We start from the raw sequence: 27,962 nt of genomic DNA on the forward strand, positions 1-27,962 counted from the left end.
GATTTGAGACAGATGAAAATTATGTTTAATATGCTAGTGAGATGATGAAACATTTTAGAGATGATTAAAGCCTGGCTCCCAAAATTGAAATAAGATCAAAAACACGGAATCCCATAAAAAAAAAGGAATTCCAGTAAATTCCCCCTACTTACCACCCAGTAAGATCAAATCAAACTCTTTCTTTGAATATAAGGACAAATTAATTTTCTTGTGAAATTCTAGCATAAAATAGAAATAAATATGTTGATAATACACCATCTTGAAACCATGGTATTCTGGGGATACACCTGAAATGAAAGTTAGATGCCGAATCACTAAGTGACATTATTTATGTAACGTGAAACTTCAGCATCAGCTATAGCCAAAAATGCTCCTTTAAATCCCTACATCACTACACTACATCTACTAAAGTAAACAGAACACAAACAGTCCAGCTGTCCATGGGTAGAGAAACACAGAAAAAGAGCATATATGGAAATAAAAAGAAGAAGAAAATGCAAATTTGTTCCCTGCTCTCGACATAAAACAATGAAATAATGTATTTTCATTTTCAGCCGAATATGAAAAAGTTCCCCAGATATGAGAATATGGAGAACAATAAGCTGCCAACGAGTCTCAGGGGGCAGTGGATCCATATGAAAGTATCCCACATAGCCGAGGCTCCGCTGGTGACAGGAGGGAGATAAATGAAGGCGTAGTAGATTGTTCTACTCTCAACTGAGGCATTATGATGCATTATGATGCCGTTATGTCACTACTAACGTTAATGTTAATGTACAGCAAACGGGGAGCACACTCGACTGCAGATCATCGCCTGATTAAAACTGTCAGATGAAGTGACGAGAGATATGACACGCATGTGCTCACACACACACTTTAGTTATAATGTGAAGAATATATTTGAAACAAATTTGACTTCCGACTCAGTGTGTAAAGGTTCCAAGAAAACTCTACTTATATTACTTTCTCTCTCATTAGCAGACGTGCAAAAACCAAAACAAGGTCTGTGCATTTTGTACCCCTTCACTTCCATTGGGGAGGAATCTCTTCAGGGTTAGTATGGACAGGAAGAATGATTACAGCAGACAATAACAATTTTAACACAGTCTGTCCTTTAGTTATGACTCTAATATTTACCAAGCTGACCTTCTGGGGTTCATCTGTCACACATCTCAGATGCTCCTTTATTTCACAAACTGCAGATTCTTACTATTTATTACGTCAATATTTCTTTAACTTGCATTGTAATGCATAATATACTTTTAGGTGAAGGAAATATTCCTGATCATTTCAAGACCTACTTCCAAGTCAATTCACAAATTCACTCTCATTCTACTGGTCAATCTTCATCCTCCTAAATTACTGACTAGCAGAGGTACATTTTCTATTAAATTTAGGGGAACAAAATTATGGAATGACTTTTCCCAACTATCAAAAAAATTTCCCTCAGTAAAATGTTTTCAAAATTGCTCAAAAGAAAGTCTAATTGCTGTTTTGTAAGAGTTTTTTTATGTATTAGTGTTAATGTCTTTCTTGTTTTAGCTGTTACACCTATATTATAGTTGTTGCACTCATGGTGACTTGTAGCATTACCATTGCTTAGGAAATACCACAGGGGCATAGTCCAACATCCCTGAACAAACATGAAAACCATGATTACTTTCGCACGCACGCACACACACACACAATTTTTCTTTTCTTTCTTTTTCTGTTTTATGCATATTTCATTTCATGTTTGTAATTTTGTAAAATTTGGTAATATTATATAGGTAGAGGCTCCAAATAAGCCTCTTCCTGCACTGTGATATTCATTTATCTCGGTTATGTTTGTTTATTTTTTAATGTTATTGTTTTAAATTGTACTAAATTTAAAAAATCGTTTCATTTCTGTCTTTACTGTCATCATCCCTGATCTGCAGCCCAGTACAGCTCACTGGTGTCCTGCTGCAAGGTGTGTCTGCTCCTCCGGGCTTGAGCCCAGTAGGTGAGCTACATGCCATAAGCCACACACAGAAGCAACCATTCTCACACACACACACACACACACACACACACACACACACACACACAGGAGGGAGGAGGAGGAGGATGTGTAGCGGTCGACATGGTAAAGCTCGCTCTTCACTCCTCTGCTCAAGCGGTACTCTTCATTGCACTCGGGTGCATCCCATCGCCTCCTGCCATCCTGCTCAGTAAACCGCTCAGTGCCATGAAGATTGTTGTGGTATTTCACACCATGCCCTGCTCTGCCTCATTCCTCTGAGCGACGGCTTCTTGAATGGCATTAATAAATTGAGTCACCCCGTTAGCTGTCTTCACTTCAGTACACAGAGGAATGAGCACTCAGTCTGCATTTGTGAGGGACCTCGGGTCAGAGGGGTAGGATGTCTGAAGCATTTTATCAGCTGTAAAATGCCCACTGCCTGACACAAGCCTCTACACTATATGCCTTTCTCATTATACTGCTGCAGATATAGTTCACTGAGAAATGTAAATAAATCACTAGTCTGAATGTATCTAGTTGTTCGCCTGCTATAAGCTTGATTGTATTCACTTTATCTCCCAGAGTCCATTTCATCATCCATGTTCTTAAAAGGCTACTGCTGGTCTAAAAGCTTCTACATTTTTTTGTTTTACCATCCCACGTTTATACATGACATGTTGCCTGTGTGTGTGTGGACAAGCTCGTCTTACTTTATAGGTGTTGGACCAAAAGTGAAAACATCAATTTTAATTATTTGTCTCACATGGGGCTCACAGGGCTGTTCGGATCAGCCTGACATGATTTCTGTGCAACATAAACCTTCCCTCCTTGTCTTATTTTTTCCAACCTTTGCAGACAACAAGAAAATTGTCCAAGAGTGGACATAGGAGGGGAAGGCAGGCCGATAAGGACACATGCAGTGCTTACATTGGTGAGAGAATATCTATGAGGAATGTGAAGGGCAAAGCAGCTGGAGAGGGATGTGCCTTGGACTGCTGATCCATAACCTGTGGCATATTGAATGTTAAAATACCGCATCTTCCCCTCAGATGAAAAGCTCTCCCCTCTCCCACTCTCTTCCCCAGTTAAATGATTTAATATTGGTGCCAGGGCCGAGTGCTTATAGACATATACGTCCTCTTTTCCCCACACATCTTTACAAATTAATTGGCTGTTATCCCTGTGCTAATTCCTGTTGCACGGCTTTCTGGATGTATTTTTAGGAATAGTTTCAGTCATATTAGCTGGGAAACCAATGAAATCTCAGCTATACAAGGAATTTTCAATAAATAGGTTAGAAATTCCAGAAACCTTGCATAATCCATTAATTTTATGCCACCAGAGAAGATACGCTGAAACTGATGAGTGACATCATATTGAATATAGGGAATGGATAAAATTACAGAAATATACTGTTAGGGGCCGTTCACATAGCACGTTTTTGTGTCATAGTAGATGTGTGGAAGGCCCCCCTCAAAAGCCACAATGACACAATCAAACATTCCCAAGCACCTATTTTTCAAGGCGCAATGGCTGCACCCGAGAGAAATAGATCAATTTTTGGAACGCTGCATGTCATGTGACAAGGAACAACCAATCCCAGCTGGCAGATAACTTTTCTTTCTTCCAAAAAAAAATGAGTCTACGATAAATATATGGAGGAGTAGAGACTCTCTGTCTCACAGGCTGTTTAACTTGCTTCAGCTTTTCTGTGCAAGGACTTGCCAACATCCGGATGAAAGGTCAGACCAACTGACAGCAAAGCAACTGTGTGGGATTTGTAGTGCTGGAAATCCATCCGTTTTTGATTTGACTTTGTTTAGTTTAATCAATGAGCTTACTGTTGAATTACAGCAACTTCATTGTCATTGCCATCACAGCATGCAAGTGTTGTTGCTTAGTAACGGCAGGAGCCCAACCTCCCAAACACCTTAGATAAAAGGATGAAAGCAGCACATCTGGTGTTTCTTTTACATGTTTTAAGATGCAACATGCGAACAGCCCCACAGTACAATATCAGTGATGGGCTTTTATGGTTATTTCTTTATTTTTCTGTTCGAAGCAAACATTGTGCTAAATGTATATCAGGCAGTGATCCGTAGTTATGATGACTGATTCTCTTCCTATAATTCTGTGACCCTTCATAATACATTTTTTATATTAAAATGTAATTTTCAATTTGTAACATAAATTAGTCAAATTAAGCAATTGCAGTGTGTCAGCTTTTTTAGTAGTCTGAAAATAATCTTTATCTCTAGTGTGATTTCCAGGCAAAAGGATGACAAGGTTAAGGAACCATATTCATAAACATTCTGAAAATACTCTAAGAGAGCTCCTAACTTAGCCTTAAAATCTCAAGCAGAAAATCTTAGCTTTTAAGTGATTTAGATATTTATTTGGTTACCTTTATTGACAACACTGGAAATGTTAGTACTTAATCCATTTAATATTAACAGATACAAAATAGCTCAGCTTTCATCAGTTTCTGTGAGTGAAGGCGTCACATGTAAATCTATAAACAGCGAACACTTTCTGGCATTATTGCGTTGCATGTGAGATGTGCCCAATCTAATCTGTAGCGTTTCATTCACTAATTGTCATGCGGCGTTATATTTCCTACTTCTTTGTCTTTCCACCATTTTTTTCTCTGCTTAAGAAACTCTTCAGCTTCTTAAAAGTCCTCCTCCCTACTCGGAACAGTTTGTCACCTTAGCAGCACTCTAAAGGGCAAGGATGTGTTGTGAATAACTTCTATCTTTACTAGGATCTAGTCTTAACTGGAAGTGGAGATTCTTAAAACACGTCATAATTCTAAGAATGTTCATAGAATTTCTTAAATAGGGGCAACTCTTTGTACGAGGAAGTTGTATTAACACATTAACACAGCCCCAGGTCATTGCTTATGATGACTGAGAAACACTTAACACTTTCAAATTGCGACCTGAGTTAAATTGACACTTATGAAAGTGTCAACAAATATACAATAAGCTTTAACAAATAGTTTTTTACCGGTCATGCAATATAGTGTCAATCAAAATCAAGCCAGCCTATGTTTCTCTGTTTGTAAAAAAAAAAAAAATGTGACTAGGTTCTTCCTTGAATTATTGGTTATTACAATTTTATTTAACTTTACTGGAAAGTGGAGAAACTCCGTCTCAACTCTCAAACTCTCATGCACTACTTACACTGAAAAGCTGAAGGTTTGCATGAACACAGCTGTAATTGGGTGAAGTTACTAAAGATTCAAACTGAAGTAAATCACACACAAAGTGAGCCGTCATATTTCTCAGATCTTATGGTATGCCCTGAACAGAAGCCGTCAGCTTTAGTTGCATGGAAAGCCCTGTGTAAAAGGTGTTTTTCTGTGTCTGTGTCTGCAAAGTGTGTTAATTGGCCTGTTGAGTATGAGGAGTGTGTGACCTGTCAGTCAACCCAGACTGTAACATGTCCAGCTAGCTACACCATGCTACTGCTATGCCAAGGAGGTTATGTTTTTTGTATGTTGGATTGTTTCTCTACAGGCCCAGTTTTGGAAGGGTGTATCATGGGTCAAGGAAAACACATACAATTGTGTATTGTGTCTGAATCAAAGAGCGGATACAGACATCCTATTTAATTTATGGAAACGCCCTTGGCGGGGGTCTGTGCTCTCCGAATGTCCTTTTAGTTATGATAGTGAAGATGAGGGATGCATATGGTTGACAGTGAGAGAGTCTAACAAACACAGTGGGTTTGAATATAATGTAGGTTCTGGTTCCAAACCTCTTTGATTAAAAAATGAAAAGGTAACAAAAGTATCACACTGTTTGATAGAGCCACTAAACCCCTTATGGCCAAGGCCCGTTCCCCAGCTGGATGATACTGCTGACCGCAACATGCCTAGGCTTTGATAGTGGAGCTGCAGCGGTGAAAGGTGAAGGATGAAGCACAGCTTTCATTGTCCTCTCAGGAACAAAGGCCCTCTTTGCCAGTTGTGACACATTACAATGGTACTCAGCATCAAACGTGGTCCATGCGCTCCATTAGATAACACACACATATCTCTCAATCCTGTTGGAGATCACCAAAAAGCATCCCCTTTTGTGATTACAAGCTTAGTCTTGATTGTCAATTTCTACGTATATTACACAGCCCTTTACCATCTTCTTCTTAAATCATGCTACCAGAACTAAAAACAGACCCCAGGGATCTTTCTTTAAACAGACTATTCTAACGCTTCATCCATTTTCTACTGTAAGCCATTCACTGCCTGTCTGATACTGCTAAAGAGCCATGAAGAATGAAGAGATGCATAAACCATGATATCAGCTGCTGCTCCGTCTGAATAGGAGATCTACAGGCAGTGCAGGTATGAGAGCTGTCAGTGTTATGCCACGGTAGGATTGGGTCTCAGGCATGCTAATGTGGCATTTTGGTTCAGAAGCGAATGTGACAGGAGTTAATGGGAGTGGACAGGGGACAGGCAGGACCCTTATTGCCCCCTGTGATAACCAGCTCTTCCTTTCCTCTCACCCATTTCATATGAATCTGAAGTCAACCATAAAACATAGATTAAACCTTGTGTTGTCTTCGGGTCAAAATGACCCTGTATATGTATGTGTGTTGATGGGTCATTTTGACCCCAATACAACACAAGGGTTTTTAAACAATACATATACATGTGCATTTTACTCTGTGATGTAATGAGCCTCTGACGCAGAACTGATCAATGTAAATAAAGAAGGGGTGTGCGCACCACATGGACAAACAAGTGGAAACATATTTAAAAACTGTGGGTTTTTTTGCAGAGAAATGTTTTGAGAAGGGGTTTCTTGTGTTTTTATTTTCTTCCAGCATGTGCACAAAGACGGATGGATACAAACACAGATGCAACATGACTGAATTAGTGGGGTATTGTCCACAATCTGTGGTGCTAATAGAGAATAAAACTGCAAACTGATGTAAACAACACAAGTTTCAAAACAAACAAAAAAAGCATTTGCAAATATTTAATTATGTAGGAAATGTATTGAAATCATTTTTTGATCTATGGAATTTATTTTCCTACTGCTTCATGCACGGACAAGGGGTACATTTAAAGACCCCAAATACAGTATACAATGTAAATTTGTCCCTTGTGGTTATAGTTTAATATAATGTACTGTATACTTATATATATATATATATTTTTTTTTTAAACACGACACATCTATCTTTTTTTTTTACTTTTCTCTCATTGAAATGATTGCAAATGTTTATGGTACAACTGAGGAGGAAGTTGTTGACACTGCTTTTAAAAAAATAAGTGAATTAAATCAGTTGTATTGCCCTGGCTGAAGTCAAAATGTCTAATGTTTTCTGAGAACATCCAGACCACTCAGCCACAGGGGGTGAGCGGATAGTGCTCGGGCCTCTGTCACTCTGTAACTTGTATTGATCACATTGCTGTGTGTAATCACCAGCAGTCTAACTTTCCTCCACCTCTCCATTCCTGCTCAGCCTATTGCCACATTAATCCCAATCTGCGATGGCTGCCGTAACGCAGATTGCATTAGCTACTGAGTGATCAAATTAGGCAAGAGCACGCTTACCCGCCTCTGCAATCAGTGGCACTTTCCGATAGAGACAACTACACGCTTACAATCAATTTGCTACCCTTATCTAATCAAGCAGCTCACACACATCTCTGAGCTGTATTTATTTCTTGCACACTTGGTGACATATATAAACATGAGTTACACACACACACACACACACACACACACACACACACACACACACACACACACACACACACACACACACACACACACACACACACACACACACACACACACACGCGCCCTTTTTTTCAAATATTCATATCCACACATGTCCTCATGCACATGCTTCAATACGTTCACAAATAAACAAATTAGCCTCCAGCCTCTCCCAGGAATGTGCTGCCTTCTTGTGAGGAGTTGGTTAAGATGTAGCGTAGCAAGAAGAGAGCAGGCAGAAGATGATGTTGACACAGTCTCTTAATCAACACCATTCATCACCCGAGCCTGCATTTAGCAGCTTTACAAACAGGTGAGAAGCAAGAAGAGCTTCACATCGGAAGAGGCATTGAACACACCACTATACCACTTTGGAAAAATGAAAAAACAACAGTGATTATTATTGAATTAATGTTTTGAAATAAATATGAATTCCTAGAACTACAGCGTAGCCGGAACATCATTGAATGTTAATGTTTAAGGCTTATAGTTTTATTTTTTAACCAATTTTCACATTTTTTGTTTTCATACATACAAAAGCTGGATTTCCAGTTAAAAAGACATAATTAAAGCAATCTTACAACTTCCTAAAAAGTCAGGCGGATTGGCAATACCCAATTTCATTCAATACTACTGGGCCTGCAACATTGATAAGATACGTCACTGGATGGATGACGGGCAAACAAACAGCCCCTTGTGGGCCCAAATGAAACTCTTCCAAATTTTCTCTCCACTCCCTCATCACAGCGCGACTGCCACTTAAAACTCCTGGAATCTCAAAAAAACCCAATAGTCACTAACTCTCTCAACATCTGGATACAATTCCGCAAACATTTTGGGCTGAACAAACCCTCCGCTCTGGCTCCAGTCTCTAGAAACCACTTATTCTCACCTTCAACATCAGACCCCAACTTTTATGCGTGGCGTGACAAAGGCTTACGTCAAATTGGAGATTTTTATAAAAATGGGCACTTTTCTGATTTTGCAGGACTGTCATCTAGGTTCAGTTTGCCTACATCTAACTTCTTCCGCTTTCTGCAGATTAGACACTTTATTAAAACGGAATATCCTCAATTCCCTAATCACCACCCAGGATCTATGGTTGACGCCTTGCTTACTCTAGAACCAGCGCAAAAACGCTCAATCTCAATTATCTATGGTTCCATTGACTCCCTTAATCCGGATCAGACATCTCATCTGAGACAGACCTGGGAAAGAGAAATTGGTAAACCAGTATCTGACAACCGCTGGGCTCGCAGTCTGGCCTTAACCCACTCTTCCTCTATTTGTGCAAGACATGGGCTACTACAATGCAAAATGTTGTTCCACGTTCACTATACAAACGCCCGTCTAGCCAAAATTTACCCGAATACCAATGACAGCTGCAACAGGTGCAAACTATCACCCGCCAACCATACCCATATGTTTTGGTCATGCTCTAAATTAAAAGAGTTCTGGGATAAAAATATTCGACACACTTGGGACGGTACTAGACCCTAGATCCCCTCACAGCTCTATTTGGAACACAGCCGCTGGAAGTAGTTGATCTGCCGTCCAAAGGACGACGCATCCTGGCCTTTACGACACTCTTAGCTAGACGCCTCATGCTACTCAAGTGGAAACACATTCTCCCGCCCTCACATAACAGTTGGTTAACTGAGATCCTAAATAATCTAAAACTGGAAAAAAATCAGATTCTCACTCAAAGACCCCAGTGACTCCTTCAAAGGGACTTGGGAACCTTTCATAAAGTACTTAAATGATGCTGAAATTAAAAAAGGAAACTGACAGAGACCCCCCCCCCCCCCCCCCCTTTTTATTTTTAATTTAATTTTAAGTAAGTTTGTTTTTTGTTCTTGGATGTGTTTGTTAGGTGAGTTCCATACTTGTATATATAATTTTCTTTCTATTATTTTCAATATGTTGTGTTGGTATTGTGGCTGTTTTGGGGATTTTTTGCCTTTTTTTGCCTTTTATCTGATTCAGCGGATTACTCGTATCTCCTCAGAGCGATGTGTTCGTTTGTTTGTTGTCTGTACTCAGTGCCAGTTCGTCAGTTACACTATCCCAAGCAATATGAAACTGAATGTAATAACCTGTATATGCTAACCTTGTTGGGACAGCCATGTTCACATTTTCTGTCAGATTTATTTGTAAAATCAATAAAAAAGATTTAAATTTAAAAAAAATAAAAATGAAACATAATTCACTGTAGTTAACAAGCAAACATGTCATCTTGCAGCACAGCTCAGTAAAATCAAGACGGAGATGGAAAAAGCTAAAATGAGCAGCTGAATATGCACAAAATCTCCTTTTTAGTAATGAAACAAAAATATATACGAAGTGTGTCTGCAGTACAAATAACATTAATTTAATTTTTTTCACTCAGATATTGCTCGAATTTATTCTAACCAACTTAATATTCAAAATGAACACAGATAAATGTACATGTATTTTATGTATATTACAAATTGAAAATAATGAGCCCTATGACCGCTGTCAACAAAACAATTCTGAATGACTTCAGTCTTTGATCACTAATCAGAGCAAATACTCCACCACATGCATATACAACATTCCTCCCACAGGGAGAGACTAAATAAAATCAATATTTGCACCCATAAAGCATTTCTCCAGGCTCTGCAGTACAAACCACTGATGTCTCATCTCTTTTAATGAGGCATGGCTCACCAGGCATCTGTTACACATAGATTGTTCCTACTGCTTGCTAGAATGTCACATACAGTAAGTGTGCAGTCCGCAAAAAGATGCAAGAAGGGGCTGAAAAGATTTGAACAGAACATTAACGCACGTGGAGTTGGTTCACATGTAGTAAATGGGGAATAAGGTGTTTTGTCATGGCATTATTTTGGATCATTTTTCCTGATTGTTACCCTTGATCTTATACAAGGCAAAACAACACTTGCAATGAATTTACAGCAAATGATTCAAACAAGGTGGTGCTCCTACTTTGGAAAATATGAGTTTAAGTATGGAAATACATTAACTGTCAACACAAATTGTGTTATTTAAATGTTGAACCAGTGGCATTTAAATGATAGGAGGCACGTGAAGTATGGTAACACTAGTTAGTACATATACTGGCTGCTGATGGGTACTTTTGCCTGCAAGTTCAGCTGCAAACCGGCTTTCAGTGCAGCCAAACATGGGAGGGAGGCAAATGTGATTATCACCAAGCAGTCTTTCGAGAGTTGTAAAGAATTAAATGAGTTTCAGCAACTAATTTCTTGAGTAGTGGCTGAAATCTAAAGTGAAACGTGACCCGGATGGTTGGGTACTTTCTGAGTAGAGTGTGCATGTCTCATGAGTTTTCCCCAGCTGCTCAAGTTTTCTCATAAGTACAAAGACATAAAGGTTAAATGAACTGGAAACTCCAAATTGTCCGTAAATGTGAATGTGAGAGTAAATGTGTGTTCATGTGTGATTAATGACCTGGATAGGACGCATTGAGCCTCTTACCTAAGTGTTAAAACTACATTAATTTACTCGTGGACGTCAACCTAACTTTCATTTTTAGCATCACAGCAATCCCTTGTGCATAATATTGTCTAATTTATCCTTTTTTGCCTGCAGTCATGCTGACATTCACACAGCATCGTCACAGTGGGATCCCCATATAGGTTTCTCTTTTGCTCCATTAATTCGCTGCAATGAGCTTCATGATGATGTGTAAAGCTACCAAGGAGTACTGCAAAGATGAAACAACGGAAGTTATTCAGGGTTGAAGATTGTATTTCTCTCGAGGAATGTAGTAGGCGGAATGTAATAGGCGACAGGTACCAAATTGTATGATGTACACCAAAAGAATCAGGCAATCACTTGTGTGAGTGAGTGTAAACCTCTGTCTGTCCAGGGCTAATGTCATATTACTGCAGGCCAGTTATGGCTGATTGTTAAAGGACCTCTTGTGGTTGCAGTCACTCAAACTTTCTCAAAAAACCTTTTATTGCCTGTTTCTTTCTGCCATTGACTGCCTGCTGACTCCTAACTCACCACTCTTCCCGGCCCTGTTGTAGCCACTAGTGAGGACACAGCTGAATGCATTGTGCTTCTCAGCCGCTACTCCGTGCCCACAGACGGGGTAAAACAGACTGCTCACTCTTATTGTTTTGGCTAACAGCTAACAACCGACGGAATTACCAGTGCACACAGTACTGAGTATGTCGCTGCCAAAGAGCCCCTGCTATGTGGGCAGACCGCTTGGTGAGTCTAGTTTAATTTTTGCAAGATATCTACTGAGTGCATCTGTCTATTTCCTACTGAGACTTGATAATTGAAAACTGGCCTTTATGTGAGAATTAACTTCTCAAAGAAAGGGATGCATACATAAAGTCTATAAGAACATAGACATGATACAGACACACACCAATGAGTATAAGAGAGGATGAGAGTCCTACGTTAACACCTGCTTAATTAAAAGGTATTGCACAAACTGCTCTCTGAAGCATACAGACTCCCCATCGCTGGCTGCTCAAGAAGGCACATAATGACGTTCATTAAAGGCTTAAATTACCATTGCACATTGGATTGCCAGGACAGGAACTGTTGCAGCAGGGCTAAAGTTTTGGAAAACAATATGCCAGAGATGGGACTACCAATCCAAAATCACAGATTGGGTCATACAGTTCAAACACCATTATAATCAAGACAACAACAAAAACCACCAAAATTAAAGATGTGTCCCCTTGGTGTTGCAATAGCTAAAAAGTGTCCACTTTTATGATAAATCTCTCTCTCTCTCATATATATATATATATATATATATATATATATATATATATATATATATTGTAAATTATATTTTGCAAACTGTAAAACATCTGGTAAGAAACTGGCCACACTGCCAACAAATGACAAACTTTACTCCATAGAAAAGGTTTGGAGTGACATTTAACTAACATCTTTCTATTTGGTTTTCTCTTTTGATCTCTCCCTCTCTTTATTCTTCTATTAATCCCATTAAATGGAATGGCAAGAAAGATGACATTTCCTTTCTCATGGAGGCAACAAGAATGGACCGCAGGTTCCAAAATAACATGGATTGTGAAGCCGCCTGGGACTGAGAGGAAGAACAAAGTGGCAGAAAAGGTATTTGACAATTACTTTCACATGAGACAACACAGCATCTATTGCAAGACCTTCTCCTCATTAAATCTCTTTGATTCCCCCTAAGATGCCAAAGAAGCAAGTGGGCAATGATGCTGGCACTGAGGAACTGGCCAAAGGACAACATTGAGACAAAAGAGATGAAAGTTCAGGTTTGGTGGTAAGAGATTCAGTGTTTTATCTAAACATTCTATGTAACTGCAATAAAGAGATCCGCTTCACACGATTTAATACTAGATTCAGGTGTGTACAACATGAGATATTTACACACTCTCACAGCCTCATTGTCCTTGTATGTAGTGTAAGTGTCACCTGTCTTGCACCTCTGATATTATTCCTGCTCTGTTTATTAAGATGGATAGTTTCTTTATCTGTCCCAGACAATAGTCAAAAATAATGTAATGTTATTTTTATATAACCATGGTTCGCTGATATAACACTGAAGTATATCCCTATTAGACTGCCCCCATTATCCTGACCTCCCTGTGAACTACAGCTTTGGTAATAGGAGGGCTCCTTTGACGCTGCTGTTATTGGGCTGTGGCAGACATGATATCTGTGTTGGAGCATCAGTGGTTTGATTTCTAAAAATCATTTAACAAAAACTTGAAATAAAGTACTTTATTTAAATAAGCCTAAAGCAAGAACATTTTCTCATCCTTGGTTTGTTTTTGTGAGATGGGCTTGTTCAAGTTTGCTATGTCTGTTTGCATTAGACATAGCAAACATCCCTAGCTTCATACATGTATGTAGTATAATTATAGTAATAACCTCTGAAGTAAAGCAAATGTCAAACAGGCAGAACATACATGCAAAATAAAGGAGACCAGAAGCACAGCATCATTGTTGGGCAAGTTACACCGCACCCAGCGTAGTGTTACCAGATTATTACCAGTTGAGCCACATAAAACCAGCATGCCCTGTCTCCCCACATAATATACTCCTTTCCCCTGCTGTTGGTACACTGCCCAAAGGCTAGTGTGTGTCTGTTTAGCCACTTTACATAAGCCCAGCATCTTAGTATGCATCCATTGGAGAACAAACAAACACACAGAGAAAGAGATCTGCAACATAACAACAGCCATAAAAGCAAGAGACAGAAAAGCAATACTTGTAACACACATTTTAGGAAATGTCAACAGCTGATCTGTTTTAACACCTCTACTCCTCCTCTTCTCCTGTGTCTATACAACCAGAGGGGTTCTGGATTAGCTGCCGTATGTTCCACCCAGAGGGGTCTTTCTCAGTAATCTGGCATCTATTTAAAATGTGCGCACCCACAGTGGCAGGGCGGTGTGGCCTTTTCACTGCGGGACAGCCACAGAGGCAAGATGACTGGGACTGGAATCATGAGGGCCATAGGATAATACTCTTCTGACCTGGAGTTCAGGTGTGAGATGGAGATCAAGGCTTTTTAATCAGTTGTGGGCAAACATAGAGATCTTGGATTGAAATGAGAATCGCGGCTGTGGAGGAGAGTTGGGGAGAATTAAAAGTACAGCGAGGTAGATTACATCCTCTGCTCACCAACACATCCACATGGGCTTGCTTTGTTATTCTGAGATGATACTGCTGGGGCATCTACAACTTGTTTTGTAAAGCAGGCATGAATGCTAAAGCAGGGATGACACACAACAATGTGCAACCAGCAATACGGACACTGACAGGAACACACTCACGTTTTCTACCTTATTCCAGTACAATACTGTCCTTTTTCCATTAACTAAATTGATGTTATATAAAATGAATAGTATATTCTGATGCAAACAACAATACAAAGTTTTCTTCATTAAATCATAGCTGAGCAGTATCCGTACATTACAGAACACTATGTCCTCATTCTTTTAACCGACCCACATTGTGCCTTGCATGTAGGGGTTCTGTGGTTAAAGTGCCCGAACAGGCCTCCCGGCTGCTCAAATGGGTTAAATCTATCATTTACCACCAAAGCAGTGAACTGTGTTGCCAGTTCACCCATCCGGGAGAGTTAGAAGCCATGATGTTGTGTGCGTTGTCGTGGACACATGTGCCATTTTCCTGATAAATCTGGTAGTTTTACTGTGAGGTTGTCAGCTATGTATCTGCCTGACTTACTTTGTCACGGTTGAGAGAGAGAGCGAGAGAGATGTGTGTGACCATGAAGTCAGCGCTTACATTATAGCTAATGTGCAGTGTGGGCACAGATTATTTGGTGGTAAATGAAAAGCTACAACTCAAGACCCAAGACAAGGTCCCATGTCTTGTTGCCAGCAACTGATTAAAGCGAAGTGTGTCATCGCTAAAGTAAGCAACAACTCCGGCTAAGGCTAACTTAAGATAAGGCTTAAAGCCCAGAAAGACGAGAACCCGTACTGGTCCACCTTGACCCAGGTCCAGGCTCAGGTTCGAAATGTTGATAATGTGATAATAACCATATTGCTCGGGAACAAGCACATTGGGTTCTGACAGTGGTTCAGAAATAAGACATTATTAGGTGTAAATTAAACATCTTGATTGTCTAACCTGGTTGCAGTATTAAACAGTCTCTACAGAACATCATGTACTTATTTTCACACATACTCCATTTAGAAGCTTCTGCACCTGTTTCATATAATACTCTCTTGCACAGCTGTCGCACCCCCAGACGACAGAGCAGCTTTTCACAGGCTGTAAGACTCCTCAGCTTATCCTCGGTACTCCATCATAAATAATGTTTTGCTTTTCTGTTCTTGTATATCATACAAGGTTGTGCAACCTTGTGTTGTAGAATGACAATAAATCAACCTTTAACAGATAGAAAGAGTGCCACAATTATATCTGATGTTTGCGATCAAAATAAAACTTCTCCCCACTCTGCTCTTTGAGATCTCCACAGAGCAGCTTCCTACAGCAGAATGTACTGCTTCATAGACCTCCTGTAAGAATGATGAGGCAAAGATAAGCCTAATATTCACAAACCCACTTTCCACCGTCTGCAACTTCAAACGGATCAGATTTAGACTGAGCCCAAAGTTACTACAGAGCATTGCTTCTAAACGGCTGTGAACTTCTGTTTAAAGGCCAAGATGTCCTTGCTGGCTTAGCTGGATATAATAAATTGAAATCAAGTCAATAAACCACACTGAGTTATCTGATGAACAAACTACTTTACACACACACAAACATGTGTGTGCAGATGAAAGAGGACAGGCCCACACATTGAAATAGACCAATATTGGTTGCTAGGTCAGAGCACGATTTTTAATCTCAGAAAGAAAAGGCCAGTGCTGAATACCAAGGGAACATAATGTATTACGCATTTATTCATTACAGGAGTAGCTAAAAGTGAACATAATTTCAAGGATACCTTCACATAAACTTGTGAACAAAATATCTGAATGCGAAACTTGCGGCTTTCTATCAAAACACACAAATACACCGTGCCTGAGTGACACTATTGCCATGGCAACTATTATTCACATTTCAATAGGTGAGGCTGAGCAGGTCAGACAAATGTGAGAGGCCAATTTAACAGCCAGCCAAACAGGAACACCGTGTGCACACACAGTGGAGCAGGAATACACACAGGTCACAGATACGACAGTGAAAACGCTACCTGTCAGAGTGAGCTCACAAGACAGAGTCTAATTTGCAGCATGGTGTGTGATGCACAGCTGGAGTTTCAGAGGGAAGAGTATCCCAAGAGGCGGAAGGGAAGCAGGAATCAATAAGAACACCACAAACGCTTTTGCCTGCTACCAACCTCACTTACTGCATCACTGGACTGTCACTAAGAATAGGAGCAGACTATTAGAATGATTAAAGCCTGGCACTGCTCAAATGTGTACATTGTGGTCTTAAAAGGTGGAAGTAAATCAAATACTTAAAAGGAAGAGTGTGGCATTTTGGGAAATAAGCTCATTTGTTTGCTTGTCGAGGATAAGACGAGAAGATCGATACCACTCTCATGTCTGTATTAAACATCAGGCCACAGCCAGCCAGCAAGTAGCTCAGCAGAAAGACTGGAGGAAACGGAAAACCACAGAAATAAAAATTAAAGTAGAAGAGACATTCCTATTCAAAACAACATAGCAGGATGGTTAGAGCGGCGGCCTTTTTTTTTTTTTTTACTGAAAATCGAAATATGAATATTAGTGGTCCAGATTAGAAACGCTCAGTGGTGGAAGACGTTTTCAGACTTGTAAAAATGCATATTAACTACGAAACTATTAGCAGCAAAATGTTCTTCCAAGTACAAAGTACCAAAATAAAAGTACGTATTGAGAAGAATAGCTCCTGTCAGCTTATACTATTATTATATATATATCATATTACTGGAATATTATTACTGATGCATGTAAGCAGCAGTTAAATGTTATAGAAGCAGTAGGTGAGGGTTATATGCAACCAAGGGCAAGGCTCTTGATAAAAACGATAATAAAAAAAAAGTATTGTAATGGAGGAAACAATGCGGTGGGATGACAGCATTAATAATAAAGGAGACTTATCTCGCTTTCATCACAACCTGCATTCAAAAGCACACAGTCTCAGACAGACAAAGAGCAGACAGGCTTGTGCCTCCTCAGACTCAAATGTTCACCAAGCTCCCAAGCAATCAGCCACACAGACACATGCTCGCTCACAAACTCACGCTTCACTTATTGACTCTCATTGGGCTTTGATGCCATCGCAGTCACAACTCCTGCCATCCTGCACCCTCCCACGCAGAAATCACTGAACAGAGAGCAGTTAAGGGAGTCTGCGCCCTGAGCCCAGGAGGCATTAAAGATGTAGAATCCTGTCACGCCCCCCGCCTCCATTTCTCTTTGGGCTGGTTTAAAGTCCTCATTGCCTGACAAAAAGAAGCTGCGAGGGTCAGCGTAGAACCATGTAAAACCTCAACATGCCTGATGATACTGCAGACGGTGTGGACCAATAATGCTGCATCAGGATCTGTGGTTTCGATTCTATAGGTAGAAAGCATACGAGTGCCTAATGAGGGTTGACGTGGAGTCACTGGGCAGCAAAAACTGCACAAAACAAAGACTTATGCATATATTATACGTGTGTGTGTGTGTGTGTGTGTGTGTGTGTGTGTGAGAGTGTGTGTGTTTCCCCCTCTATTTGTCTCAGGTAAGACCAATGCCTGCTTTTTCATGGCTTGAAGTTTGAAGGCAACATATGGTGAAGATCTCTTTGACTCCACAGATATCCATGAAACGTATAAGCTGCACGACACATACAGAGATGCTAAAAAGAATTAATAGCAAAAATAGTAAAATTCTTAAAAAAAAAAAAAAAATATTCCTCAAATATATTTTACTGCAAGCCTACTTTCGAAGACTTAGTTTGTGCAATTGCAGATTATGCTCTCATGCGTTGACCTCTTTCCTTGTGTCAAAAATATTCCCTTTTAGCTGTCTCTTGTTAATTTCCCTCACAGCTGCGGAAACAACCATCATCCATCCAGAAATCCAAAATAATTAGGAAAGGAAAGCCTATTAGCATATTGCATTATCATGTACTTTATACAATGAGACAGGTGAGAAAGGCAGGACAAAAAGGAATAAAATGCAATGTCTGAACAATGTCTCAAATAATCCTAGATAGATAATTAGATACCCTTGTATAGCTATTATATATATGAGCCTAGAAGCTTCTTTGGGTGGGGTGTCAACATTCTATAGAACAAAGCACAAAACAGAGTTGTTATCTGCATAACAATTCATTCCTCAGACTTGTACCTGAACTCATTTATGTCAACTAGATGTCAGGGAAAGAGCTGTAATTTAAGGCAAGATGCTCAGAAATGCGGGATGTGAGACAGTGAGTGGGCCGATTTCTTCACCTGACTTTGCGAGGAAAATAATTGGCTTTGTATCCACGTAACATGATTCAGGAATATTATTAATAAATGGTCTTTGTGTGTTTCAGTGAGGGGGTGTGTAGTAGAGACAGAGACACATTGAGACAGAACTGTGCTACAATGGGTGGTAGAAGTACACTTGTTTAACAGGAGCGCCCAGAGTCCCCATTAATTCTCCTGCTGGTTGACTGATGGGCAGTATACAGTTTATCAGCTGCACACACATGGTGCAAGACACAAAGACTGAGATAAAGACAGACAGGCAAAGAAGACAAAGTATATTTAATATTCTAGAAACCAAGACTATTCTGATTTGTTGACAGTAAACCTCAATGACCGTAAAGGAGAATATAAACAATACAGCTCCATAATTCACAATTCCTTTCAGAACCATCTAACCAGAGCGAAGAGCATTTCAGTTGCTGTTTCCTCAGTGGGTACACCTGAAATCAGGTCAGTTCCACTGGATAACCCCTAATCAGGCCATTGCATGAAATATAGATGCTGGGGACAAGCAAAACACATTTTCCATATTTAAAATTCAGCAAATAATAACATCAAAGAAGATTGAGACGAGTGACTGGTGAATAACCCATGAGCAGGATGCAGGTGAGGAATCAAACAGTTGCAGTGGTAAAGCATGACGGTGCCACTCACTAAAAAGGTAAAAACATAGATGAGTCACCTCCATTTCGCCAGCAAATGACACCAAAGCTAAACCTCACCGCAGTCAGAGGCAGAGAGATGCCGCTATTACGATTTTCATCTGAATTTTGCAGGTGATAATCTATATATCGCAGCCCAGGGATGTCTAATGATTTAGTCCCATGAGGACTGATGAATCTTTTAGAGCACGTTCAAGAAAACCCACCGAATGCTTAACAATGTCTACAATTCCTCTGGAGTTGAAGACCGCGGACGCAATTTCCCCTTTGGTTTCATTGGGTCTGCCCAGTTGTCTCCTATGTTACCCAATTCAACTCACCCTAGGTGTGGGATCAGTTGACCCAGCTCTCTCCTGAGTAGTACAGGAGCAGATATGATGGTGTTTGAGGCCCATTGGATGATAGTAAATCATCAGTCTCTGGCCTAAGATGCCCAACTATAAGTTTATCTTATAGCAAGGAGCTTTAAATAAGCGATGAGGTGTTGCCAACGGATGAAGTCTATCAGATTATTACTGTAAATACTAAGGTAAATAAGCGAGTCTCAACTTCTAAACATCTGTTTTTTTTCTCCTATAAGACAATCTGTTTTTTAAACATCATAGAGTGTGTAACATGTTTTTTTATGCTTTTGCTGCAAGGACACATTTATTTAACATCTCTATCAGCAATTGATCATGGTGATATGTTATGTATACATGGGAGTTCATCTTAATTTGAAATGTTAAGATTCAGTATATCATACATTACGATAAGTCTCCGATTCCGGTTTGTATGAGGAAGCTATTATGTCTTGATTATATTATAAGCATGCAAAATGTTGATTGAATGATGCAATTGGTGGTTTGTTTAAAGTCTGTTGTCGCTTTAATGGGATTTGTTTATGTGTTTATAGTGTTTTTAACTTATTGATGTTTAGTTTTTATGTCTGTTATCTGAGGTATCTAAAGTGGGATTATCCTGGGAAAAGAAAGACAGAATAAATACATTTTGAGACGTAAATGTTGGGGTCTGCACGTGGCACCCTCTCTAAAGCCCCATACAGAGACTCAAAGAAAGCTTGAAATTGCTGCAGCACACATCAAACCTTTCCTCACTGTGACACAAAGTCACATAGAGGCAACAGTCATGTTATCAGCTTCACCTGCTGTATATTGGCAAAAAAAACAAAAAACATCCACCTAACTGTGGGTGGATGGCCCTTATGGCCACATTACTACATTGGACTGAACTCGTTGTCGTTGACACTGGTGAATTGATCGGACTTTCTTTAAAGAGACTAAATTCTGAAAAACACAAGTATGCTTAAATTCTGATAGTTACATTTCCAATTCTGCGTTAGTGAGCTGAAACTAAGACTGTTTTGTCAGCACTGCCTATGGGTTCTCCTCCTGAAATAACATATTTCTTCTACAAACACAATATGAGGAACCATACAGAACAACAATGGGGACATCCAAACCGTACAATTGTGGAATACCCCAGAGGAAACAAACACAAGATATTTCTAGGGGGTTTAGAGATCTACATTTAATTGCTGTGGGACTTGCAAGGCAAACAAAGATGTGGCACATTATAGTATAGAGTTAAATGGAGGGAAAAAATAATGCTTTGGTGATGCTTCAAGCTGTATTCAGACAAATGGATTATTAAATAGATGGAAGCTATCGGTTTCTCATCTCGTTTCTACTCACAGGGGCAACTGCAAGTTTTTTTCTGACAAAGCCACCAAAATAACACCCACAATGATTGTTCACTCTCATTCTTTAGGTCCTGAAAAGGTGCTTTCACAAAGATCAAACAGGCTTGACCAAATCCTTTAATATAGCGTGAAAGCTACTTCTTTATCCTTTCATTTTTCCTTCCATCACCTTCAGGCTTTTTAACTAGGAGATGATACAATCCTGTGCATCCTGCGCTCATTCACACTCATTCACACTCATTCACACTCACTCACTCACGCACTGCTTTCATTTAGATTCACATGAGTACACAACTGCTGGGTACAAATTACAAAGATTGCAGACATTCTGTTGAGCCTACAAATGTATTGATACCGTCTGATTATTAACAGAACAGAACAACAACAAAAAACAGGATTTATTTAGATAGATCTTTTAAGCCACAATTATAATTCAATAATGTTCCAGCTATGCTGTAGTTCTAGGAATTCATATTTATTTAAAAACATTAATTAAATAATTAAATAATAATCACTGTTGTTTCTTCATCCGACAGTAAGTGGTATAGTGGTGTGTTCAATGCCTCTTCCGATGTGAAGCTCTTCTTGCTTCTCACCTGTTTGTAAAGCTGCTAAATGCAGGCTCGGGTGATGAATGGTGTTGATTAAGAGACTGTGTCAACATCATCTTCTGCCTGCTCTCTTCTTGCTACGCTACATCTTAACCAACTCCTCACAAGAAGGCAGCACATTCCTGGGAGAGGCTGGAGGCTAATTTGTTTATTTGTGAATGTATTGAAGCATGTGCATGAGGACATGTGTGGATATGAATATTTGAAAAAAAGAGCTTATGCATGTGCATTTGTGCAACTACAAGTGTGTGTGTGTGTGTGTGTGTGTGTGTGTGTGTGTGTGTGTGTGTGTGTGTGTGTGTGTGTGTGCGCATGCATGCGTGTGTGTGAGTGAGTGAGTGAGTGAGTGAGCTTATGTATTGCGGACAGATAAGGCAAGGTAAGCTGGGTGTGTAGATGACACTGTTGGACTGGAGAGAAAGCGTTCAAGTGAAAAAAGGGCAGTTATGCACTTAACCTTCTCTCTGATAAGCGCTGGGAAGCCAGGAGGTGTACCAGAGACTCTGAAAGCTGGGCAGGGGGCCAGACATCACCATTCTGCCCTACTCAGTCTTGTTCTTGGCAAAGGTTTGCTTTATTTGACCTTGAATTTTAAAGCTTAAAGGTGCCCCAATCAATACTTTTGTATTTTTTTAGTCAAATGACTAGTGAATGGTGATAATTAGGTAATAATTCCTGGTGATACATTGCAATTTAGCATGGTTTAGGAACTAATTTTGGTCCTCCCACAACTTGATTGTTCAGTCTCGACCTTCTCAGCTCCTTCCTTTCAAGCTGCAGCAGTTAAAAAGCTTGTATAAACCAACAGTATGCTAACTGCCCAGTACCATTAGCAACTAGCTGGTGAACATAGTGGATATGTAGCAGCTGGATATTTCCCTCAGGAGTTGGTAAAGACCAAAGCATAGCTAAAAGAAAGTTAATATTGGACTAACATTTGACACGCACCAAAAACTTGTGCTAATGTTTCTCTGTGTCTGCTAGATACTTTAGCAACTGATTCCACCAAGTGGCCACAACAAAATAATCAAACAATGCACAATGTACCATGTATCTGTATGTAAATGATACGATTGTGAGTAGATTCATTCAAATCAATTGGATCTACAGTAGACACAGAGTACAGAGCTACGTCACAAGTGTCTCTCTGCTTTTAAAGTCCGTCTTACTACTCAATTAATCATACATACAGCATATATGCACACATTCCTAGCACATTCATATACCGCCCTCTAACCAAGCCTCTCTAAACCATGCTCCATTATTAATTCGCCTCACTGCATAGTGCACTCACCCCTCCACAACCAAAAACTGGATGTTAGTGTGTTATCAGCCCATCTACTGTACAGGAGCAGCTCCTTAACAACCTGTCATAGAACTCAGGTCAATTGATGGACTGCGACAAGCACTTCTGCCTCATGGCGGACAAGTGTGAGGGAGTAAAGACGGATGCTTTCCCTACAGTGACATCAGATAGCTTGACAGACTACAGATGGACAGGGCTGCGTGCTCACAAAAGATGCGCACTTACACTGGCCATGATTATGTAACGACACTGGCGCCTAAAAGGGAATACTACTAAATTTCAACACTGAGGGATGCTATTTCTATGCCTTCAGATCGTTTAGTCTGTGTCAGTGCACACATGTTAGAGTTTGTCCTGCCCTCTGATGTCGGGTGTTGCAGTGTGCATATAGTGCCGCAGAGACCAAACTGCAAAAAAGATGAGATGGCTGGTAAATAATGATAATCTGACCAGACAGTGGTTCTTTGAAGATTAGAATGTGTAAAAAAATTATTGAAGCCTGCTAAGCATCGCACATTTGGTCCTCGGTCCTGTGACTTTTGTGATAACAACAAAAAACATTTGTTTTAGTGTTTGCAGAGTGGGAAGCCAGAGGGGGATAATTTTCTTGTCAAAGCACTAGTAATTTCTACTGGTTGGTTGAGCTGCTTGGGTGCGGGGTATCTGGGTGAAACGCCCTCAGGGCAGGTGAAGGGAGGCAGCTGGTGACTGGATGTATAAAAGGGGAAACATGGCAGACTAGAATATGGAGAATTAGACGGGGAGGCAATAGACAGTGTCGAGGTTCATTTAAATGTATGTCATTTAAATACAATACATAGTATATTGTATAGCTATTGTTTTAGTTTTTTATTGTCTTAGTTTTTTTAACAAATGAACACATTAGAAAACCCAAACATTGTCATCCCTGCCAGGAATTTTCCTGTGCTCAACACAACACAACAACAGATGGAGGGCTCAATGCAACGCAGTGAACACTAGGCCTATTCCGATATTCTGCATAATGGCACCACATTCTGATGATTCATTGGGTTTGTGCAGGCAATTCAAACACTGCAGTTTCCTGAAAAAATACCAGAGATTAATTCCAATGAATTTCAGCACTCATGGACCCCTCTTGCCATCGAGCAGTTTTGTATGAGCACCCTGCCTCCAACTTTCATGAAAATGAAAAAGAAAAGCTCCACTCAGAAAAGGCAAATGCGAGAAAAATCCATCAGGAATTCTAGACTTAATGGTAAATTTTCTGACTAGGAGGTGGGTCAGTTTTACCTTTCGTGAAGAAACAGGAGCTTGAACAAACAGATGGACAGATGTGCGTGCACACAAATGTATGCACTCACACACAAGCATATGTGGAGCATTATTCATGCAGTGGGATGCCCCAAAATGAATCCATGTGTGTAAATGTCATCAGTAAATGTCAATAGCTTTTTGAGGCCTGTCCTGAGGACATGGAGCCCAGCATATGGGCCATGGGACGAGGCATACCTTCATTTCCTACTACTTCTTCTATTCTTAATCTACTTTAAAGACCTCATCTGCTCATGTGAGGAATTAAACAACACATGAGTGGGGGTCTTTTGACAAGCTGGAAGCAGAAACAAGGACAGATATGTTCACAAGATGAATGTCACGCACTAAAATAACAGGAAGAGAAAAGAAGAAGCCTCCTGTTTACTTTTATATACAATAGCATATACACTTGTCTGTGTGGAAGAAGGTTAGGAAACAAGTAATGATTAAAGAGAATACTGGTAAAAAATGTGAGACATCCTGTAAACACTGGAGACATGCACACTGCCTAAACATTTTAAAACTGCCTAAATCCTTTTTAATAAAATCAGGGAAATCCTGAATAACTAATTGCAGATTTGACTAATTTGAGATAATCTACAGCGAAAGGAGGCTGAGGATGACTCCATCGATTACAGGTACATCCACATTGTGCTCACATGTTTTCATATCGTCTGTACCTCGATGTAGGAAGCGAGCCTGGGGTAGACCCTGTAAGGTCCCACCACGTGAGACAGAGGGGTGGTGCAGGGGAAGCTGGTGGTCACGGCATGGCTCACTTCAGGCAGAGAGAACACCTTGAAGCCATACTTCTCATACATCTTCTGCAGTTCTTCATCTGGTTTCTCTTCACCCTCACACAGGACACTGCCCACCACGTAGCGACATTTCTCTGCTGGCCTCTGAGGGGACAGAGAGGGAAAATATATGAAACATTTACAAATCCACTTCAAACCCTTCCGCCAGTCACCAGTAGAAACTCATACTTAATCATTGAACACACAGCAATAGGTAACGGTTCCTAAGACAATAGTTAGTGTAATTCTATTGTATTATACTGTAGCACATTTCTGTGAGATTTGAGATATAACAATTTATCTTATATGCACAAGGAAATGCAATTAGTTGAGTAGGCCACATTAAAAAAAAAACACTGAAAATAAGCCAATCAAAGACTGCTGCACCATGTGAAACCTTTTAACAAACTTCATTTTCATAAATGTTCTCCATTTAGTAAAAAAAGAGAGTGAGCCGGTTCGGATCTGACCCACGGCCCTTTGTTGCATGTCGTCCCCACTCTCTTCCCCTTTCCTGACCTTCACTATCCATTAAAGGCAAAAAGACCAAAAAATATATAAATAAAATATGTATATATTATATTGATATTAGGGCCTGAGGCTAGCTCCATCTTGGATTTGGCTATTCTATCACTATGCCATAGATGTTCCTTTTCTTTTCCTGGTCGTCGCGACTGTATTACAGTGAGATGATCATTTTAGTATTTTCCATCTTAAATTTGTTTGCAAAAAAGATAACTGAACCCTGCAATAGATCAAAGAAGCATGCAGATCCCACCAGTTGGTTTTGCCCCACCTGTCACACATAATTATACAAATAGCGGGGTGGCCCATTAGAGAGGGGGATGTTACCTGTGTGTCACTCGTGCTGTTAATGCTGCACATGTGTGGAAGTAAAAATAGTATTTGCTTGATTTTAACTTGGAGGGACGTTGCACCTTCACATAGTTTGTGTGTCACTGAATGCGGCGCTGCCAGCTGTGCTAAACATCCCACTCCAGATATCAACAGCCTGGTCACATTATATGTGACAGTTCAAATTGTATTTGTGCTGCAAAGCATATTAGCGTGCCACAAATGGTCACTTATTTTTACACTGTGCTCCAATAAAAAAAATATTATTAATAGTAGTAGATGTAAAAATATCACTATATTTTTATATTTATGATTTTGCATTTTACTGAGGTCAATAGTTTTTTAATAGGTATCAATCAACAAGTTCTCTTAACCATAAATAATTGTTCTCTTGCCTACTAAAATAGGAAAATTAGGAAATATTGATAATTTCCCGCCACCATGAGAAAACGTTGTCAAGAGGAGGGGCATCCGAGAGACAGACAAGAAGTTAGTAATTAGTTTGCATGAAGCCAATGCAAACCCCAGTGCCAGCTCTGTAACAGCTGCAACAGAAAACGTGCTGATCCGGTGGGGAGTCCCCAGCGCTGGGGCTTGTGCTGGATGAACGTGAGTTGCGACTGCTCAGCTAGCTGAAGGTCATCTCCTGGAGCTGCTGCACGCTCTCCTCCAGGTAAGACTTGTGCAGTCCACAGTTAGTGGCACAGACAGCTAACTTAAACTATACGCCAACGCCACACAGAAAGATTATTAAAATAGTAATGTTATTTTTACCGTCTGTCAGAGTTTTAGAAGCTTACTTGAATCCATATTCTTGTTCTGCTACTAGTTAGCTTCTTTGTTTTTTAATAACTGATGACTGTACATGTATATTGTATGGATTGAGTAGTAGAGATGAAATGTTGCCCCCTATTGGTTCGGAGCATGTCTACAGATCTTACAAATTGCACGTTTAATGTGCCCACATGTCTAAATGCAGATGTGAAAGAGACCGAATCAAAATCACTAAAGGGAAATTGTCAGTCAGACAATGATCTAACACAGATTCTCCTACTCACATATGTCTGCAGACAGTTAGCTGTCTGTCTGTAGATATATTATATTTTTGCATATTTTTGTCAATTTACAACAACACTTTACATTTCTGCCCTTTTTTCTACTTTTTGACACAGTATTTTAGCTAGAACATGTTGCCTAGCTTCCAGGCAGACATGGATGGGCAAAATATATTAGAATAATTAATTTAGACATGAGAACTGGCAATAATAATGATGATATGCACCGATTATCTGCAGAATATATTATTGGAATATATAATACTCAGAAAACCCTTCTGGTTTCCATTAATTTCTGTACATAAAATATATTTTGAGAGACTATCTAAGTAATGTCATGTTGACACGAGATGCAGGTTGTTTTTTGTATTGCTCTTAAAATTGGGAACCAACGGCAGCATTAGCCACAAAAAAGTAACTACATTAGATGTGATCTGAACTAAATGTAATAAAACATACAACAACCCTGGTATGGTCCCTCTAGACATGCTGCTGGTTTCTGCTCTGTGACACTGTGAAGGGCTGGCACTGAGGGGACACAGATGGGAGTCAGCAACACTCATCTTCATGTCCCTGGCGTCCTCGCACAATTATCACATCTAACCGCCACAACCTCTCTTCTTTTCCGTCTCATTTCTCACATTCAGGGTTATTTTTGACTGCATTGTGTTGCTACTACACTTCACTCTTTCCACTGTCCTACTTTGTTCCTACAGCAGCTTTCGCGCCGTAATTCAGCGATGTTGGCTGCCAGTGAGACTCCCTGGCTGAGATAAATCTATTTGAGGAGCTCAACCTAACCCTCAGTGCCTCTTAATGTCTGCATCATGTGGGTAATAATAATGACTGACAGTGCCTGTTGAAGATGAGCAGATAATCTTTACTGTCACCTGACAGGGCCCCTTGCAACCATGTTCAACAGTGAGTCACAGAGCACAGATCACATGCTTTTGACAGGGAATTATTCATTGAAGGAAACATGAGATACACTAGATCTATTTA

General features: G+C 39.9%; 1 protein-coding gene across 1 annotated transcript in view; it reads right to left on the reverse strand.

Annotated features, from left to right (window-relative positions):
• tex264a (testis expressed 264, ER-phagy receptor a) overlaps nt 1-27,962 on the reverse strand; it is a gene marked incomplete at its 5' end in the record, with an annotated part of 63,636 nt that overhangs the window by 24,615 nt on the left and 11,059 nt on the right. The window contains one exon of the mRNA XM_079217773.1: nt 24,934-25,155. Coding sequence (XP_079073899.1) covers nt 24,934-25,155 — 222 coding nt within the window. The remainder of the gene's footprint in view (nt 1-24,933; nt 25,156-27,962) is intronic.

This window comes from Taurulus bubalis (genome assembly GCF_910589615.1).
Source record: "Taurulus bubalis genome assembly, chromosome: 5".
NCBI classification, from domain to species: Eukaryota; Metazoa; Chordata; class Actinopteri; order Perciformes; family Cottidae; genus Taurulus; species Taurulus bubalis.